Source organism: Falco rusticolus, chromosome 11, assembly GCF_015220075.1.
Source record: "Falco rusticolus isolate bFalRus1 chromosome 11, bFalRus1.pri, whole genome shotgun sequence".
Classification (NCBI taxonomy): Eukaryota; Metazoa; Chordata; class Aves; order Falconiformes; family Falconidae; genus Falco; species Falco rusticolus.
Window position 1 is genome coordinate 34,593,825 of NC_051197.1, and position 20,094 is coordinate 34,613,918.

General features: G+C 38.4%; 1 protein-coding gene across 11 annotated transcripts in view; it reads left to right on the forward strand.

The window, feature by feature from the left end:
- The window catches only part of NEK7 (NIMA related kinase 7), a 75,312-nt gene extending 59,590 nt beyond the window's left edge, over positions 1-15,722 (forward strand). For 3 of the 11 annotated variants that reach the window (XM_037403682.1, XM_037403683.1, XM_037403684.1), the window contains exons 9-10: positions 1,552-1,665; positions 8,745-15,722. In XM_037403682.1, coding sequence (XP_037259579.1) covers positions 1,552-1,665; positions 8,745-8,855 — 225 coding nt within the window. In that variant the 3' untranslated portion in view covers positions 8,856-15,722. Of the gene's footprint in view, positions 1-159; positions 186-1,551; positions 1,666-3,119; positions 4,959-8,744 lie in introns of those variants that run through there. The other 8 variants (XR_005106667.1, XR_005106669.1, XR_005106671.1 and 5 more) reach the window with 7 other exon arrangements.
- The last annotated feature ends 4,372 nt before the right edge of the window (positions 15,723-20,094 follow it).

A 20,094-nucleotide genomic window follows, 5' to 3' on the forward strand; every position in this document is an offset into this window, starting at 1 on the left:
ATTCAGAATTTCTTTAACACTCCGCAGCATTCAAACAAAAGTACTTTTTAATGAACACCTAGAGTACGAAAATGAGTATCTCTGCATTTATTTAGAATTTCTGCATGCGTACAGACCCTGCAGTTGATTGTTTTTTTCTTTTCTTTTTTTGGTCTTTAGCTTGCATTTTTAACATTCTTTTTAAGGTAAGAGATAATGTCATGTAAATCCAAAAATTAACATCATTTTGGTAGCACAGTTACAGAATTTTTGGGAGGAGTGTAGGATGGAACTGTAGCATGGTATCTGTTTTGGGAGCTTTAAAATTATTTATTCTTACTTGAAGTGAACGTGAAAAAGTACTGAAGTATTTGAGAGCATTTTTATCAGCTATAAAGTAAACATAAGAGAATTTTGATGATTGTCTTCATATGTTTCCCCCAGTGATATTGGTGCTTAGACACGAAAGAGTTAAACTGCTCTCTGGAAGAACACAAGACAGATGAGAGCCATTTTCAGCTTGTCCTGTCCCTGCTGAAGCTCACTGAGTAGCACAGCATGGATAAGCGTGTTTCACACACACTCTGTCTGTCTGGGGAATGTACACATTGTCCTTCCAAAATCAAACTTATTAGCACATGTAGAAAAGGGTGACTGACTTTGGGGCAGCACTGAACTCAAAGCAGCGTTCGCGCTGCTGCGGTTCAAAGACTTAGAAGGCTTTGAACAGAATGGAGCGATTTTAAATGAATTTTTAAATTTGTAATCCTGCTAACCATAGCATTTGTTTCCACCTTCAAATGTTAAGGTGTAACATTGTCTGGAAATAAAGTGTAGGTTTACTAATGTTGGTTTTAAGCTAATCATTTATACAAGTGCTCTCCAACAGATATTCTTAATTTTTTATTAAACTGCAAATTATAGTCATGGATGCCAGTTCTGCACTTCCGATAATTTTTTGGGAAAAGTATTTTTGAATAACAGACTGAATCACAGTGTTCTTGGTTTTGGGGTTTTTTGGAAGTGTAGACATAGTATTTAGTTTTCTTGCTGTAAAAAAGCCACCCCTGTGTCAAAGTCTAGTGGAAGTCTAATGGAAGATTACAAAATCTGCTGCTGTTATCCAGGATTTTCAACATACGGTATTGCTTTAGCTCAGATAATATTTTCGGATAAATCACATGTTTTCTTCCGAAAGGTATTCAGAGGAAAACTCCGTGGTAGGTGTTGGCATTCTTTTCGTCCCCCTCATTATCTGAGGACCTTCCACGCTCATAGCAGTATCAGAAACTACTCAATTTTTCCTCATGCTGTATTAATGAAACTGGAATGGTGTACAGTTCAAATATTGCGATATGAGGATTGGGACAGGTGCGACTGTATGACATAGACTAAGTGGACACACTGGTTACAGTAATGGTTTTGGAACTTCTGTTTATAGCACTGTGACACTTTAGGCAGCGAGTTGAAAGTTGTTGAAAATCACTTTTGACTTGTTAGTGTTACAGATTCTGTGACAAAATCAGGTTTTTTTAAAAACACAAAAGAGAACTGTACATTTTCTTTACACAGATGGCTGCGCTGCAGAGTCCCTTTTATGGTGATAAAATGAACTTGTACTCCCTGTGCAAGAAGATAGAACAGTGTGACTACCCCCCCCTCCCTTCAGATCACTATTCAGAGGAAGTAAGTAACTTTGCTTTGCATGGGCGAGATCCTCAGGTCATGTACGCTGGCACGCTTCCATGGGAGTCAATGAACTTGTGTGATTTTACGTTATTTGCAGATTATGCCCTTAAGTGTTTGCTTGTTGAACTTGCTCAAATGTTCTTGTTGAAAGAAGTCTCTGATGGATCTTAAATCTGGGGGGATTGGTGGTGGAAACCTCATACTGCTAACTTCTGATTGCATTGAGCTTCCTCGGAAGTATGACGAAATTCTTTCCCAGAGTGCACGATATGTTCTACATGCCAGAGTGGGACTGAGTCTTACATCTGTAGTATGCTTTTCTAAAAGCACAACTATACAAGTTTATGTTGCACAGTAAATTAGTGCGCTAGCCTCGTATCTCTAGGGGCTTGCATTAAAACAGATACAATGTAACTCACCAGTAAAAATGAATTGCTTAGTTTCTATTTGTCTGCATTATACAACTCGGGTGTTCTGTTTGATACAGTTGAACAACAGTTCTTTTCCAAGAAAGAGTGGCTCTTGACAACACTAACAGAAAATTTCAGAAAAATACAGGCAGATGTAACATAATTGAATTTGAACAATATACTTCTATCGCAGTGGTGTTTGTTTTAAGCTGATAGCTAACAGTCCTTTGCTGTCATTAATGCATTTAAGGGGGTGTACTTGCTTTTTCTAAGCTTCAAAATGAAAAGAAACCAAATCAAATAAGTATTTTTCTTAGTATGAGTAACAGAGTGAAAAAATATAAATGCTTGCTTTTTAATGTTCTGAGATGCCAGTTTTGAAATATTTTCCCACTTTGGAAAGAACAGGGCAGACTGATAGAAGCTGTAAACCAAAGAACACATATTAGTAACCAATTTTAATTGAATTCAGCCTACATAAATGAAAGATTACTTTGAAAATGCAAATAAACACAAGCAGTAAAATACTTTTTTTAAAAAAAAATTTGTGCAATTTCATTTATAGGTAGGGTTTGTAATTCTGAACCTTCTGAATTTTTTTGCATTCAAAGACAGGCGTTAGACTATTAATAAAAGATTACTGCCCAGTGTTTTGTTTTGTATTTATAGTTACAGTTTTTCGCCTTTTGTGAAACAAACTGGACTTAAAAAGATAATCCAGTGATGTTACAAAGGATGAAATAATGATCTATTGTGTAACTTGTATAGTGTATCTCTGTGGGTTTTCCAATTAGTCATTTTACCTTGGCTGTTTTTAATTATTATTTATTGTAGACTATAAATACGGCAGTTCATATAACCAACTTCAGAACTGGAGGCCTAGAAATACAGTAGGGTGTGAACAATAATGCAAAATGATAGCAAGAATGTCAGGGGCCGTTCTTTGTTGTGTCATTCATGCTGTCTTCCTTTTTCCATGAAGCACATGAATATTTCACATATCTGCATCCTCATCCTCTATTCTTCTTGACTAATTTTCAGACTGTCTGAATTTGCATTTCACATGGTAGCTGATTAGGAGATGCCGAGTGCAGCAGCGAAGCCTCAGCAGGCGGTTTCCATGGTGACCTTCAGCAGGATTTTAATGATGATACCACTAGTGATTCGTTGAAGTTGGCCTGCCTGCAGGGCTACTCCGCTGCAGCTAAGTGTGAAGTTGGATATGCGGATTCCCAGCCAAGGGGCAAATATCAAAGTCTGGCCCAGATAGAAGGTCTTAGAGTTTGGATGGGGAAAGACATTCCACCTTTTGCTTTACAGCTGTATAGTTTCTACTGTTGAAAACAGATGCAAAGCACAACATGTTGTGTTTTCTTTATTTCAAAGCAGACACGTATTTCTGCACCTTGGATAAACCGGTTATTTGCAAAACACACGTAAGTTATTTTGAAACATAATGAGAAGTCAGAGCTATGATAGGGATGAAAATAGTTACTTAAAAGAAGTAATCAGCTGTGGAGACTGTAATGGGAACGTTCTTTATGTTCTGGTATGAAGACTTGTGTCTTCAGTAAGGTACATGGAAAAATAGATATGTTAGTTATTGTGGCAAAATAAACCTTTTTTACTTGTATGAGAAAAATGGTGCTGGTGTGAACTGTATATAAAAAACCAGAAACAAGCAAGTGTTATCTGTCGTATTAGGATACTGTCCTAAACGTTTCACCTGTACTGGAAATTTAGATATCAAACCTTCAACCAGGTTGGAAGCACACTCAGTGAGCAGTAAAGATCAGGGATCACTGAACAGTAAAACCCACTTCATATTTTATAACAAAGAATTTTCTGAAAGAAAAATTTCACTGAGCGTTGATCTCTGTATCCTCCGATATGGGAGTGCAAATACCTTCATTACAAAATACAAGACAAATGCTTTTTAGAGAAGCTTTTTGTAAGTGAATAGAATGAGTTTTAAGATGTGACACACTTCTAAATTTTGAACTCTCTGTAAGACAAACCTGTTAGTAATGTATTGCATCTGTGTCATCGGAGAATAGTGTGACAGAAAGGTGTACCTTAAGATAGGTGGACAGATGGATAATTTTTTAAAAAAACCTTTGAACAGAAATCCTGATAGTCTCAGATGCATTTTCACAAACTATTGCTTCCACAGTAGTCGCAAACCAAGATTTTCAAATGTTTAACAACTTTGGATATCTCAGTTTTTGAATATTCCTTAAGAAGATCTGGTATTCAGGGTGAGTACTCAGCATTTACTGAAAGCTGTTCTGCTTTAGGGAATTTCAAAGCTGGGGCTTCCTTGCTACCCTCAATCAATACTCTTAAAATCTTGTCAGCCATTATTAGTGTGACATTGCTTTCGTGATAGGTGAAGTTTCTAAGTTTTCCCTTTGATTGGAGTGCACATCTTCTAAAGTCTATAGCCAGCCTCCTACCCAGATGTGAAGGCTGAATGAGCCAGCAAGTCCACAATGGCAGTGTTATTTTCCAGCCAAAGGTCTTGGGAATAACACTGAGAAAGGACTTCAACATCTCCTATTCAGAGTAAGAACGGTTTTGTGGGTTTTTTCTCATGCAAAATTTCCTACATGGCAATTTCAGTTTCAACCAGCTAGCAATGCAAAGTACTTGCCTGTCATATTTCTGTCTTTCCTCCCTCTTCCTGACTTGAGTGATATTTATTTCATAGCTGAAAAACCTGCTAAAGTTAAAGAAGGTGTGTCCCACTGCTCCGATGTCAGGCTAAGCTCCAGGCTAAAGACAGTCATTGCGCTAAGTGCACAGAGGAGGTTAAGAACAATAAGCAGCCAAAGAAGTTTGCAGCTTGGGGATGCAACAGGAGGTCCCTCCAGCTCAGTCGTAAGTCTCCTCTGCCTGTTGGCCAGTCTGTGCCAGATAGTAAAAAATTACTCTTGTCTTTAATGATAGTCTGACTTTTAGAATCCCAGTTCCTCTTCCCATGGTGCTGTGGGGCTCTTCTGCTACCTTGGAAACTTTAGTAAAACTAGAGGGGTTGACAAATGGATTTCAGGTTTATTGAAATGGATATTCCTGTAGAAGCTGAAGGAATAGTGCTATAACAGAGTATTAGCATCCAGCATGGTCCCAGTTTTAGTCCTGAAAACAGTTACGCAGGAAGACAGTCCTTCATCCTGTGTAACCGTTCACCTTCTCCCAAAGGCTTGCTGTTCCATAACAAGGCTCAGAATTACTCAAGGATTTTGAAATTATTCAGGAATCTGTGCTGTCATTGTGCAGCATCCCAGGCATAGTCAGCTTAGTGTTCCTGCCTTACAACTGAGATTCTGGACTGGGGAGGGGGAAGGAGATTTTTGCAGTAATAGTGGTGACCAACATTTAAATGTGAAGGCTCATAGCTGAAAGAGGTCTATTTGGTTTATTTTATTAAAACAGTGAAGGTTTGTCACTAGCTGAGCTCACCATTTGCACTATGTTGGGAACAGAATTTGAGTAAGCTGATTCAGTGACTGTCTCTTACTGTGAATGTATTCTTGTAGATCCTTTCTTGCATCCTAATAGTAGCTACATGTGTTTTGGTTTGAGTAAATAATAAGAAGCTGGAAAAAGCCACCAGTCAAGGCCCTATGTGGGTGAGTGGTTTTTGCAAGTATACTTACAGGGATTAATAGGACTTCAAGCCTTACATGTACTTTTGAGTAATGATGCCATTTTGCTACACCGTCTTTCTAAACAATGAATCTTCTTGGCCGTTTTATTGAAGCTTGGACTTACAATGTACTGTAACAAGTAACAAAGTAACTCTGAAGAAAGGCTTCCTGTTTAATGGCTTAACAAACAGTTTGAGTCTGAAATTGATTTTTAGATGATAAAGTTTGGTTTAGAAAACAAAATTAGTTACCACAGGCCAGGATTGAAAAGACATGTAGTAGTCTACTGGAGGTAAACAAATCTGCTCATGCTTTTCAAAGGTAAACTCTGAAAATCTACTTCTGCTGTTCTACCTACAGTAAAGTTATTGATACAGAGCTGGTAAAAACAGGAAAAAGAATACTTTGTTTCCCCTCTGATGATAGTTTCATAGGTTTCAATCCCTCAAGGTCTTCACTAAGACTTTTACTGTATGCACTTCTATCGAACAGATGGAAGTCTTCACAGAGAAAGATAAATGTATATGTACAAGGTTCCATGTTGTATTCTGCAGATAAATTGCCCTTGTACTTTCTTTACGAAATGTTATTTATTTGAGTCTAATTTCAAGCTTGAGGTTTTTGGATGTTCTTCAGTCTTGTCTGTTTTTTGTGCAGGCTGTTTGAGGTGTTGCATAGCAAGCTGCTCATCTCTGCTCGTACACTGTGCCTGTTGCTTATGCTGTGTCCCACCCTGTTTCTTCTACAGGACATTGTTTTGCTTTGCACATTTGTGTTACGTGCTGGCAGTTGTTACTACTTACAGTACTTCATGATTTCCAGCGTTCTATTCTCCAGATGTTTGGGGGTTATTACAGGCTAATAGTTTTTCCTATCAGTAGTATAGTACTTTATTTATTGGCTGCCAAAATTACCATGATGGCTTTTCTAACTCCATTACTCATAATACACTTAGCATATCTAAATTTCAAATAACAAGTCTGTTACAGATTATTTTGATTTAATGTTTCTTTTCAATCCAGCAATTAGACCACTATCTTCAGAATTAATGATCCCATTTTTAAATATTAAGCCTTTCTTCCTAAAGAAGGGGAATGTCTAGTGACATAGTTTTTGTACAGGTTTTTCATATTTAATAATACATTGTGTGTAGTTTACAATGTTTCTGCAAGGGCTAAAGAGCAAAGTTTTAAACAGTGGTATACAACATTTCTTACTTAACTTCTGGGCTCCCTGTTCCTGTGCAGTTAAATTAATTTATTAAAAAGTGAAGAGTATAATTATAATTTGAAATGCTGCTTGGTCTTTTTATAAAAAGCAGGAAGGCAACCCTCTGATGGCAGGTTTGAATATGCAGTCTGTGTTCCTTTTGAATAAGCATGGTGATGAGGTCACTCGGTGTTAGTTGCAATGATTACAGCTTTTTTCAATAATCATACCTAATAATACCTGGAGGAAGAATGAACCAAATTTGACATATTGCCATCGAAGGGTGGATTGCAAGGTGTTCTTGGTGGATTCCCCCTCCCTTCCCAATGCTGTAAGGAGATCCAAGAGGATTTTGCGAAGCTATTAAAAAGCACAAAGAAAGAGCTTCAGAGTTAGTGAGGTTGCTTTTGCAGAGGATGGCAAACATTTTAGTAAGTCGTCATGAAGCAGGTGACTTCAATGTTGAAAAATGCTTAGGAGATGCACACAATTTAAAACAGATGCCCCATCAGAAGGTTATCCAGATGATATATCAGTTTCTAATGTCATAACTTCTTAGGCATATCAAGGGAGGAAGAAAAACCTGCAATTGTTCTGCCAGTTTGTGAAGGCGATGAGAACATCCGAGTGATGTGGAAGCTATATGGGGTTGCTTCTGCTGAATATCTGCACTGTAGAAGGCCCAATAAATGGTGGTGTTTGTGAAAACGTGGGGTTTTCTAGTCATAGTGATTTGTTTAGTCCCAGATAGAGGCTTCTGTGAACATATTTTATTAATTATGTGCTTCTTTCCATAAAGAAAAAGAAACTCAATAATATAATCCTAAGAACAGCTACTGGGATGTAGACCAAAGGTTATTTCTTCTAGTATCGTGTCTCCAGCAGTGGGCAAGTGGAGTAACAGGGCCAGCATAATGTGATACTTTCCCAGGTTCCAGTGGCAAGTTCAGAGGTTTCCTCAAAGGTGGACTCTTCACCTTAAATAGCCCTCAGTGGGTTTATTGTTCAGTTGCTCTCTGAACGCATGTGTGTTGATTGGTAGCTTCTAGCAGCAGGAGGTTCTGCAGGTTAACTCTGTGTTGTAAGTAGAATCATTAACTCTGTGTTGTAAGTAGAATCATTAACTCTGTGTTGTAAGTAGAATCATTAACTCTGTGTTGTAAGTAGAATCATTAACTCTGTGTTGTAAGTAGAATCATTAACTCTGTGTTGTAAGTAGAATCATTAACTCTGTGTTGTAAGTAGAATCATTAACTCTGTGTTGTAAGTAGAATCATTAACTCTGTGTTGTAAGTAGAATCATTAACTCTGTGTTGTAAGTAGAATCATTGCCTTTTGTTGTTGGAACCTGTCACAGGGCAATGCCATTTGTTGCTGGCTGACTGTCCTGCCAGGAGTAGGGGGGCAAGCAGGTCCCCATTTACCTTCTCACCGTACTGCCTTCAGCCTCTTGGAGTTCGTAGGCACAGCCCTCCAAAGGCAAAGAATTCAATTGTAAATGATATGTAATGAGACTAAATGCATGTCTCAAGTTACATTTTAAAAGGATTGGAACTTAAATCTGCTCAACAGTTTTTCGGGACAACAGTACAAAACGTAAAAATCATGGAAGCATGTTGCATACGTGCTTGCATAAAACTGTGCAGTGTGTGTTGAGTGGGGGGGACTGAGGGGGTGTTTATGCAGAATCGCTATTTGGCTATTTTTAAAATTTTTTTGCCAGTCGTATTAATTTGAGTTTGTTAATGCACAAATACTACTTTTGTAAGAAGGCCAACGATCCTGTCATGTTGTTTTCCTTTCCTAGCTGCGACAATTAGTTAATATGTGCATCAACCCGGATCCAGAGAAGCGACCAGACATAACCTATGTCTATGATGTAGCGAAACGTATGCATGCACACACTGCGAGCAGCTAAACAGACATCAGATCATGAAGAAAAGAGCAGAAATAACCAAGTATTTTAAATAAATCATCCCACCTCTTTGTTTGTGTTACACAAATGTAATTATTTGATGCTTACTGTTGTGCTTTGAATTGTAAACCATTTTATATACATGCTTTGTTTTCTGTTTATTTTTTTGTATTTTTTACTAACTTGTAGTTCTACAACAGGTTTAAATATGTAAAGTGTAACTTTAAAAGACAGCAAGAGCTATTGTGTTCCATGTTAAGTGGGTTCAAGTATGTTTTCTTTAATAACAAATTTTTATTTAGTTGGGCCTCAGTTCTAAAACACAGTTGCACTTTTGCACATGATACAGATACCAGGCTTATTATCCAGAAGCAAGATGTCTGAATCTCTCAACTTTTTAGTAATTTATAGAAAGTATGAATTAGCACAGTTAACTTTATTTTAATCTTTGTTCCAAGAGGAACATAATTATTATAGATGGTGGTTGTGTTTTATATTGAACGTGTGTTGAAGATGTTTGCAGCTCTCTGCATAAGAGTAGGCAGGTGGTAGGATTAATTCTCTGCTTGCCAAATGTGACGGGGAAAATAGATTCAGGAAAAATTGTCATGCTGAAATTTTTCTAACATGGCTTTTTATTATTCTGCCATAATGCACGTAAAACATTTGTTGGAGGTTTTCTGGGAAAATTTAAGGTGTTGATTTTGCAATCTGATAGCTTTCAATAGGCTTGTGTAGCACTGCCCTGGGGCAATAGGAATCTGCATAGTTAAGTCTTCAAAACATGCAGATGATTCTTGTTGCAAATCGGGTTCTTTTGAGGCTAATGTTTATGAGAAGGTCTGATTTAAAGGTGGGATCTTTTAAGTTACAGCTTCCCAACTGTTTATGTATATATCACTGTTTATAGATTTTTGTGTTTAAAATTTGAATCACCTTACAGTATATTTAAAAGTTAATATTTTTTTTTTAAATACAAAAACCTTTTGGAAAAGATACAGTGTGGTATGACACAAAATGTATTCTTCTTTAATACCTGGTTTTGTATACTGTATCCTGAGAATTAGTTTTATATTTAGCAAAAGTAAATTTTAGCTTTTATGTTTAAGAGAAAGTTGCCACTCCTTCATTTGGGAAATAAATATGTATGTAAAATGTCTTACAAATACTTATTAGTTGAAAAGGAAATCCAGAATACTTTTGTTAGACCTTAGTACCTTTTTGGATATGCTTAATAGTATTGTTATTGTTAAGGAAGGAAGGTGTCTTGTTTTTAAATGTGGTAAAAATGGAGAGTGGCCTGAAGCTTCTTGAGTTTCAAGACTGAACTTTTTATATAGAACTGTCAAAATTATTACCAGTGATATTGCTAAGAAGCAATTCCCTTATGTGGGCAAAAAGAAGTTAGTTCAAATAAAAGCAGCGGTAAGTACGTACACATATAGGTTCTAAATGCAGCCAGTTTCCTGCAGGCTCAGATCCTTTTTTTTTGTTTGTTTCTCTGTGCAGCTTTATTTTTTGATTTGATATAATGCTCAAAGAATAAAAATCCAGTTGTGGGGTTTGTGGAGGAAATGTTCAAGCTAGGTCAGGGAGGTTTCTGTTTTTGGTGTGTGGGGGTTTTTTTTGGGGTTTTTTTGTTTTTTTGTTGGTTTTTTTTTTAATTTTTAAATCTACAAATACTCATGTTTGGCAAAATACAGGAGTTTTTAAATAGTATGTGGCAGATCATCAGCTTGTCTTAATACACATATTTTTTTAATTTTTGTTTCCAGATTTTATAGGATGAATCCTTAGTCTTTCTCCTGGCTTCTGTGTATCTTGTAGGGCTTCAGCGGAACGATTTTAGGGAGGAGGTATTTGAGAAACCTTGGTTTGTGTTTAACAACTTCTAGATCTCATGTGTTACCTGATTATTGAATTTTAAAAATGATGGTTGTGTTCCATAACAGTAGTTCATACGTCGTAGGATGAAGTGGTTTGTATTGGAACAGGCAGCATACTACTTTTGGACTGCCAGGATTAGCTCTTAATATGCACAAATACTCAAGCCATTTTTAGCTCTTTTTTTTTTCTGAAATGTGCTAGAACATGTAAAAATAACTGAAAAAATACCCTCAGCACAGTCTAGCTATTTGTATATAATAATCTGCATAAAGTATTAAATTTTTCCTGAAAGAAACCAATAATAATTTCCTCTCTGCCCTGCCTTCGGAAGGATACATTGAGTAAAGAAATCATGAGTTAAAAGTTAGCAAATGTGCATACTTAAGCATACAAATTTTTTTATTGCTGTATTTTTCTAGTATTTATGATTAAATCTTGTGCTGAGGAAAAGAAAAAGTTGTTCCTGTTTTAAAATGAATAGTACAGATTACTCTGGTACCAAACTTTATAATTAAGAATTAACCTCGTATAGGTTAATAGAACTGCTTACTTAACTGGGAACGGTAGCATCTATCTCCTAAGTAAAGCACCTAGTAACATATGAAAATGTTAAGTCTTTTATAACACTCCCATTTGTGCTATACATTTACAAAATATTTTCTTTTATAAAACACCTTTCTATTTTTTGTATGTTGTTGATCTTGACGTTTGGCACTATTTATTTTAAGCTATGGCATTATGTGTTTATTTTCTTTAAAGGAAGCGTGTTACTTTTCTAGCCAAAATGTCTGACTAGCTCCTCCTTTTATTTCAGTAATGCTTACAGGATTAACTTGCTTTGAGTGAACTATGTGCTTTGAATGACACTGCATAAAATCTTTGTCTTGTCTTGAAAGCTCCCCTGCTGTGCAGTAGTCTAATAGAAATAAAACGTACAGATATGAAATATAATATAAAAAAGAGTGTTTTTATGATATTTTTTCAAACTTCTATTATTACATATATATATATGTTACAGTAGATACTACCTATCTTGTGGACAGTGTACTGCTTCCAGTAGTTGATTATAGGTGAGTTTTCTTGACTGTAACAAAAGATAGTATATAAAAAACACCTTTTGTTGTATTTGTCAATTTTTTTTCTAAAAATCCTAGATCTGATATATTCACAATTAACCCAAAAGAGTGTTTTTATACCAAAGTTAAAAACAAATCTGAAATTATTTTCAAACCATATGAAAATATCTGAAAGGCATAAAAAGAATGAAGAGCTCCCATTATGCCCCAGTCCTGTGAGCTGTTGTTTATAGGTAGGCTGAATTTTATGTAACTTCAGAAATTTTGAGTGAACCTCATATACACACATGAATAAATAGTAATTAGTAGGGTATATAGAAATGATGTGCTCAGCTCACTTTTTATACCTCTCCTGTACGTCACTGGTTTGGTAGCAGGGAATGATGTGGGGTTTCCCCCCCCTTCTTCTGTTGCACTCTAACGATCCAGCTACCAACCGTACGAGCAGGCAATAGAAGTATGTTGACTTCTTGTAATAAGCAGAAACTTTAAAAATGTGCCAATATACTGAAAGATGAAATACAGCATTAGAAGTGTCTGAGAAGGCTGGTGTTTTATTCATGCTTAAGAAAGCCACAGAGTGAAATTCTTGACAGAAGCTTGGAAATGGAGGACTTCTTATGCCAGTGGTTCTCAGATAGCTCTGAATGGGACCTAAAGTCTCAGCGCTGTTTGTTTTCAACAATCTGTCCACTTAATCTCTGTCTGCGCTGTTACACAGTGAGATGAGAATCTTAATGGCTGGACTGGAATGCTGGTGGTGATTGCTGTATTTGATCAGGTATTTGAGCTTCTAGGAACAGGAAGTTGATGGGAGGGAGAGTCAAAGAAGGCCTTCAGGTCTTGCTTTGTGGAGAGTTAATTTAACCTGAAAGTAAAGTTGCTGAATAGCAGAGTTCAGATAACTGCTTTTTCATTATTTTTAGTACTTCTTTAACAGTCAGAAGTTTTTCCAGCCCTACCATATCCCCACATCATCTAGCCGGTGGCAGTGCTGGTCTTCCGAATGGCTGATCGCTGCTGTGATCTGGGTGAATACCTAAACCTTGCTGGCAAGGTCGTCCCAGGGGGGGAATACCAGCACTGGGCATGCCTAGGGGGGTGTTACTTAAGTTTCTGAACATGACTCAAATACAGATTTTTAAGGTTCTTTTTCAAAGTTTATTCCCTTCCCTAAACCTTGTTCTTCAGTTGATACTTTTAAAAGATTGCTTCCCTTTCATATTCACTTGTGAAGTTCTAAGATTCCTGTCTTCCACTGGTTTTGCTTCATCTGTCCTGTTGTCTGCGCTACCCTCTTCCTGATTTGAAGTCCTCTGTGTCTAGTTTGCTTCTTTCTTTGTGCCTTTGCTAAACTCAAGCCATTTTTCTTCTCAAATTTTCTCCACTCACTGTGGGCAAGCCCTATATTTTCCCCTGATAACTACTTAACTCCATTGTTCTTCATTCTGTTTTTCCAGCCCAACGCTTTTGATTTCTAGTTTTAGACAGATTTTCTCACTGCCTCAATCATTCCCATGACCTTGTCTTTACTAAATACTGTTCACTTTATTATACCTCATTTCTAAATTCCCTTTCTCTGATCACTACCTGCTCTCTTCCAGCTTATCTGTCTTTCTCTCTCCTCTACCCTGTCACTCACTCCTTTTGGGATCCCAAGTCTATTAACCTTTCTGACTCCTCTTCTCAGCTGCCTCCTTCCTTCATTGGCCTCACTTCCTTTGACTCACTGGTCTTTATTTTCATCGCTTTCTGCTCCTCCATACATGGTTTCTTTGGTTGCTTCTCACATTGCTATCCATTCCTATCCCTGGACGTTTTTTCTTGTAACTTCTTAATTTTCTTTCCTGCCTTTCTGAATATCTCTGAAGGGTATGACAGCACAACACAACTTTGGACTCAGCATTGCCTTACCTGTTTTAATTCTCTTTCCAAATGGACTTTTTAACCACTTTATCCCACCTTTTTTTTTTTCTTGTTGAGCTTGTTTGCATGTTTGCTGTTCATTTTAAGTTTCTCATTCATTCTTGATGCAAAATGTATCTTCAAAACCAATGTTGATTTTTACATGATGAGATCCTTTTCAAAATTGTCCTTTCTCAGAAATCTGTTTCTGAACTGGGCTTTTCTGCCTCTTTGCTATACAAGTTTTCCCCTTTTTATTTCTGTATCTTTTATGCCTGTCATTCCTTTCGTTGAATGACAACTTTCTCTTTAAATCCTCATCTTGTTTCCATCACTAGCAACCAAGTTTTTCTTTCTGAGGTCTTGAAGGGATAAGCGCTCATCATCCTAACTGGTTCTTTTTTTTTTAATATTCTTGCCCTTTATTCTCCATTTGTCATTTCCTATTGGTATGTACCTGAATATCCTCACTCCAGTTTGTTTTCAAGTTTCTGACTTTACATTTTATTTTGAATGCTCCCCAAAATCCAGTGCTTCCTTCTTCTCCCGTAGTTCTATCTCCAGATGGTTCCTTGAGTATCTAGCCACAATCTCAGACCTGTTGAGATTCAAAGATCCAGTTTTTATTCCAGAGTCCCTCCAGACTATTTTCCAGCATCCCTGACAATTTTACTTGCCTATTTTCCAGGGCCACAACCTTTCTATCTCATGACACTTCTCCCATGCCTGCATATCAAATATCTCAAAAATTATTAGTATCAGATTCCAGGCCTCTTCATTATCTGTTCTTTCTTGTCTTTTATCTTTACTGTTTTAACCTCTGTGTTGTTTTGATAACTTTTCTGCTTTCAAAGTATCAAAATCGACAAGACTGAACTGTTGGGCTTTAGCTGCTTCGTGCACTGCAGAAGGAACTCCATGAAATCATTTGTTTTGTGTTTCTAAAGAGACGAGTCCCACAGATTTCGTCTTATTTCAGGACTGTAGAGCTGGCGCAGATTCTATTGCTCGAAGTATTTTGAAAGTCCTTGAATTTTGGCCTTGATTTAATCTTCTGCTGCTTCAGATACAAGTTTTTGCCCTTCATTTCTTTGTCTTTACTGTGTGTAACTCTGTCTTGTTTCTGCACATAAAGCTAACGGTCCTGTTCTTGGTGTAGCAACTTGAATTCAGTGCATTTACTATTGCTTAAAATAATGTGCTTAAGAGCTTCACTGGCTGGATCCAGAGTGTTAGGCACAATGCTCCTCTTTGTTCCTGTCGCACACTTACACTGGCTTCTCTTGCTGCCTCTCTATCTGCCCCAACTGAAGATGCGCCATGTTACGCTGCAGGGTAGTGTTGATGCAGTTGAGGCACCTGCAAACAAGGTAACTGGTATACTTGCAGCACTACTGCAGGTTCTTATCAAGAGCAAAACGCTTATTTGTCCTGTGCATCTAGAACTGAGCTCTGTGCTGTACTGCTTCTCTGTCCATGCTACCCTAATTTCAAGCCAGACCAGCTCTGCCTGCATGGTAGACAGCAAGTTTTCTGCGTAGGTCTGACTTCACAGTTGTAGCAGCCTTTCAGCTTTGGACGACTGCATGTTTGTAGGGATTCACTGTTGATCAAATTGTCTGAACTTTGACTGCTCGTAATTATCCTCATATATATGTTGAGAAGCAAAAGTCTCCATAAAACTAAGAAGTTTGGGGAGTGTAGGATATAGAGCTGAATGTCAGATTGTTTGGTGTGTGTGGGCATACACACATTTAATCACTGTTTATTTTCACCAGAATAATACTTTTCTTTTAGAGGATCAGGTGCTTGTTGGCACTAAACGAATACTTTCAGTATTTTCAGTTTCTATGTGTATCCTTTGTTGCCAGTTTGTATCATGTCATACGATTAATTAATTTTTCTTCTATGACTGCCTTAATGATTGGTGGAGGCCTTACACCTTTTGTCTAATTGAAATGTTCTGTTCATATCGAAATAAAAAATAAATCAAGAAATTAGATGCATTGAGTCCTTCCTGATGATTGCATTTGCTTTGTGTTTAAATCCTAGCGATGGAGAGAGGTCTTGCAGTGGACAGAAACAGAGATGTTTTGGGGTTCCCTGCTCCCTCTCCACCTTCTGGCTCCTTGGTCCCTGGCTTCCCTGGGGAACGTGTTGGCAGCACAGCACTGCCAGGGTACTGAGGGCTAACAGAAACTTAAAATAAGAAAAGTAAAACGTTGATGTTATCCTGCTTACATTCCTTTGGTGTCCTGTCTCAGTGTGACTAGGAAATCTCCCATTTCAAAAAGACTAGGGAGGCCCTTGGCATTGTTGTACAGTCTTTTATTGTTCTTTACATGCTTGGCATTAAAAATCCGTTTGCTGTTACAAAGAGAATTTTAAATCATGCAAAGGGTCTTACTTTGCCCATTGGTACTCTTCTGTACGCTTTATTTGTTAGCTGTTTCTTTGATTTCAGTCATGCTGGACTGCTGTAGAGGTGATCATTAAATATGAGTATTGGATTTTCTGGTAAGGTTTTGTTGGGAGAGGGGAAGAAGGGAAGCATTCATTGATTTGTTTGAATTTGGTTGCTGATGGTGCTTCAATCAAATTGTGGAATCATTCAGGTTGGAAAGGACCTTGAGAGAGGTCTCTAGTCCAGCTCCTGCTGAGAGCAGAGTCGGGGCTGAATTCAGGCCAGGGCTCAGGGCTTCAGACAGCCGCATCTTGAAAACCTCTGGGGACAGTGGCTGGGCAGCTTCCCTGGGCAGCCTGCGTCAGCACTTGGCTTCACTGTGAGCCTGGCTTTCCTGATGTTCAGTCAGAAGCTCCTCAAATTAGGGCTGTTTGTTCTCCTGCCACTTCTCAAATGTTATTTATATTGCACAAAAGGTAAGTCAGACATTGAAACAAGCAGAGAACTTAATGTTTTATTTTCTGAAATGTGCAAAAAAAAAAAAAAGTTCATGTAATACTTTTGCATCCTGTATGACATGTACATGATGATCATTTACTACTTGAGCGTAAAATAAAATTTTTGGCAGTAAAACTTGATTTAAAAGTTCTGTGATGTTTATGGCTGGATGTTCTCAGTTGTTACCTTTTAAATCTAAGAGATGTCTCCTGGCAGAACACAGCTCCGCCTCCGTGGTGAAGCCGGGACTGGGATCCTGAACACGACTTCAGTTTCTGCCTTCTGGAGCCTGCGGTGAGGGAGGTAGCTCACCACTGGGGTGGGATGGGAAGGAAGAGAACGTGCATCGTGATAGCTGGTGGGTGCGGGAACTCCTACTTCTACTTCCGTGTGCTGGTGGAAACTTGCCTAGAGAGATTTATCAACACCGGGATTTGAGGTTGCAAATGATGTAGGGAGGGGTGGTAGCAATTTTCAGAGCAGTGGTTGGTTTTGGTTAATTTTCCCGTGTGTCAAATGAGAACTCAAAGTCTGCAACTTCTGATCACAGATTTCTTGGAAGTGAATAGAGGATATGGCAAATGGGTTCGGTTCCAAATTCAACGGAAATTCTGTCTTCTGAAGCAGTTTCCTTAAACGAAGAATAATTTCTTGATCTTATAAAAGTCATTTCAGTTACCTGTCTGGCAGGGTGGTGGTGGCTCTGTATCGTTGTTGTACTGGAGCTTTTACGAGGCATGTGTTTCCCTAGACCCGCTCCCGGCGTATGGCAGCTGCCTGGCAGCTGGGCTCCTCCGCCTCGTTCCACACCAGCGCGGCACGGGATGGCAGAGGGGACGGCGGAGGGGACGCAGGGACCGAGCTGCCTTGTGTAGCGTTCGCGTCCACGCAGGTACTGGCACGGGGTGCAGCTGCACGTGCTGCTCCGTCCTCTCGCTTCCCAGCGCCAGTCGTGTAGGTCAGACCCTCTGATACCGGGAAGCCGGGAGGTGTAGAGGTACTATGTAAACACACATCGCCGATGCATGCCACGTTCGCTGCGGTACAATTTCTTCTGATTTTCATTCACTCATAGTGACTTAATGTAATCCAAAAGTGTGTGTGTGGGGGGGGGTTGGTGGGTTTTTTTTGGTTTTTTTTTGTTTTTTTGTTTTTTTTAAAGTGTTGCAAATGATTCAGAACTTTCACTCTTGGGAAAGAATATCTTATAAGGTAATTTAATTTTGCAGCATTCAATATGCATTCGTAGCAGTAATGATTTTTTTTGCTTGTTCTAGAAGAAATAATTATTGTAGAGTATGATACCTCCATCCTGTGATCTGTTAAAGACTAAAATTCTTCCTGCTATACTTTTCCTCACTGGATAGGAGGAATTAAAAGCTTCTTTTCAGAAGTGTGGGAAGAGCCAAATGCAGTTGCACTGATTTCAACCCCCAGAGAAGGACTTTCTTGCTGGAGTGTGGTCTGAGCAGCTGTAACGCTCCACCTGTAGCTGGAAGGGAATTCCTCCAGGGCAGAAGCTCTGCTAAGCAGACATAAGACAGCTTTGAGGACTGCCTTAAAAGGGTTTAATGAGTTTGCAGGGAAGAAAGGGGTCTTAAAATGTTCTTGTTGTGGAGAGTGGTTTAATGCCCTGGCCCCTGTGGTAGGCTAAGGAAATACAGGGGTCTCCAGCTGATGTGAGCACTAGGCTGACTTCGAAGGGAAGGCTGCTTGTCTTTTCTCCTTTAGCTGGGAGATCTGTACTGTGTGTTTGGGGATGAAACACAGTCTGGCTGAAAATTCCAGCCTCGGGTGGGAGAGTTCTTGCAGGTAGTTTGCATGGAATATCCAATAAAAATAGTCAGTCAGTAATTTGAAGAACCATGTACACTCATCTTGTTTCTGTAATGTAGCTGTTCCACTCCAGAGCCTACATGGGTATGGAGACGACTTCATCAATCCGTCCTTAGCAGAAATAGGACAAGGGTTGCCCTGTCTTGGTTTTGTATTTTCCTGTGGTGTGTTTTATGTTGTTTGTTATTTTTGATGGCTTTTAGTTTGTTTGCAAAACACTTCTCACCTTAAAATTATAATTTAAAAATGTTCCATATGAATTTAATGTACCTCTATATCTGTATTAACAAGACTTACAAAACACTGTGTTCTTGTCTATAGCGAACATTTGCAGGTTGACCGTGTATCAGATGTACTTGCTAGGAGCTGCCCTTGACTTGTCACGTTGCACTGTTGTGAACGTGAATATGTTTCCTTTGTTGAAATCCAAGGACTGATCCTATGAACATAAAATGCAAGGTATACATCTTTAAAAAACCCCGCATACTGCAAAATGAGGCAATTATTTGGTCTTCCCAGAGCCGTGTTTCCTGTGTGTGGGTATCAGTGGTAAGTATGGCCGTTAGCAAGGCTGGCGCTGGTTTGAGCATCATTAAATAGAAGCCTGCTGACACTGGCCATTGATCCAGCAGCTGGCACGGGGCCTCTGGGCCACGGTATTTCCTCCCCCATCTCTCCCTTCTCTCTGGGGATAACCAATTGGAAGAAACGACCCACTTGCCTGGAGTGTTTTAGAAGCGGTGGGCAGTTCGATGTGAATTGTCAGCTCCAGCTAGGGCAAAGGATCATGCGGTTGACCCTTATCTGATGCTGGCAATTCTGTTCCTGTAACATTCGGCCATCCCTTACAATGTCACAAATCCCAAGAAGACCTTATGAAACTCCACCAATGCAGTCTTTGGAAAGCTGTCATCTTTTAGAGCTGTTATGGTACAAAAGGCCGGTGGCTGTTTTGAGCTATAATACTTTTTTAAAGAGAGGTCTGCCTGTTCAGTAATGAAATGTTTATGGTGCTAAGTAATCTGTTGATAAAACCACATTTTATTTCAAAATTGCTTTATTTTCCATTCTGTGAGAGTGCACAAGTCGACGATGATCTCAAGTGGATAGAATCAGATGATGTTTGAGAAATATTCATGAAATGGAACATGCTATTTCTCATAGGTACCATGTTCTTCCCATATAGGTACCATGTTCTTCCCAAATATTGTTGTTTTCAGTCTTTAAATTTTTCTTTAAACAGCATTGATACCTCTAAAAACAGTCACAAGCTTTTACAAAGACAGCTTAGGTATTCTAATATGGTGTGCTTTGAGAATTTTGCATATATTTCGCAATTAATGATTTATATTTTCCGTAAGAAATTTAAATTAGACATGGTATTATTTTGTTATTACAGTAGTACCCAAATGCTGTAATTGTGATCAGAATCCCATTGTAACTAAATGGAGTATCTATGTGAGAATATTCTCTCTACAATCCATCATCTAACTACACATTTGCAGTAAGTTGCCTCACACACCAATGCGGAATGCTGGCAGTTTTTGCCTGCAGTAAAGTACCATCCGATTGTATAACTTCTGCCTGCTTTATGGGGCTCTTGTTGGAATTTGGCCTTTTTATTTCCTCCTGATTT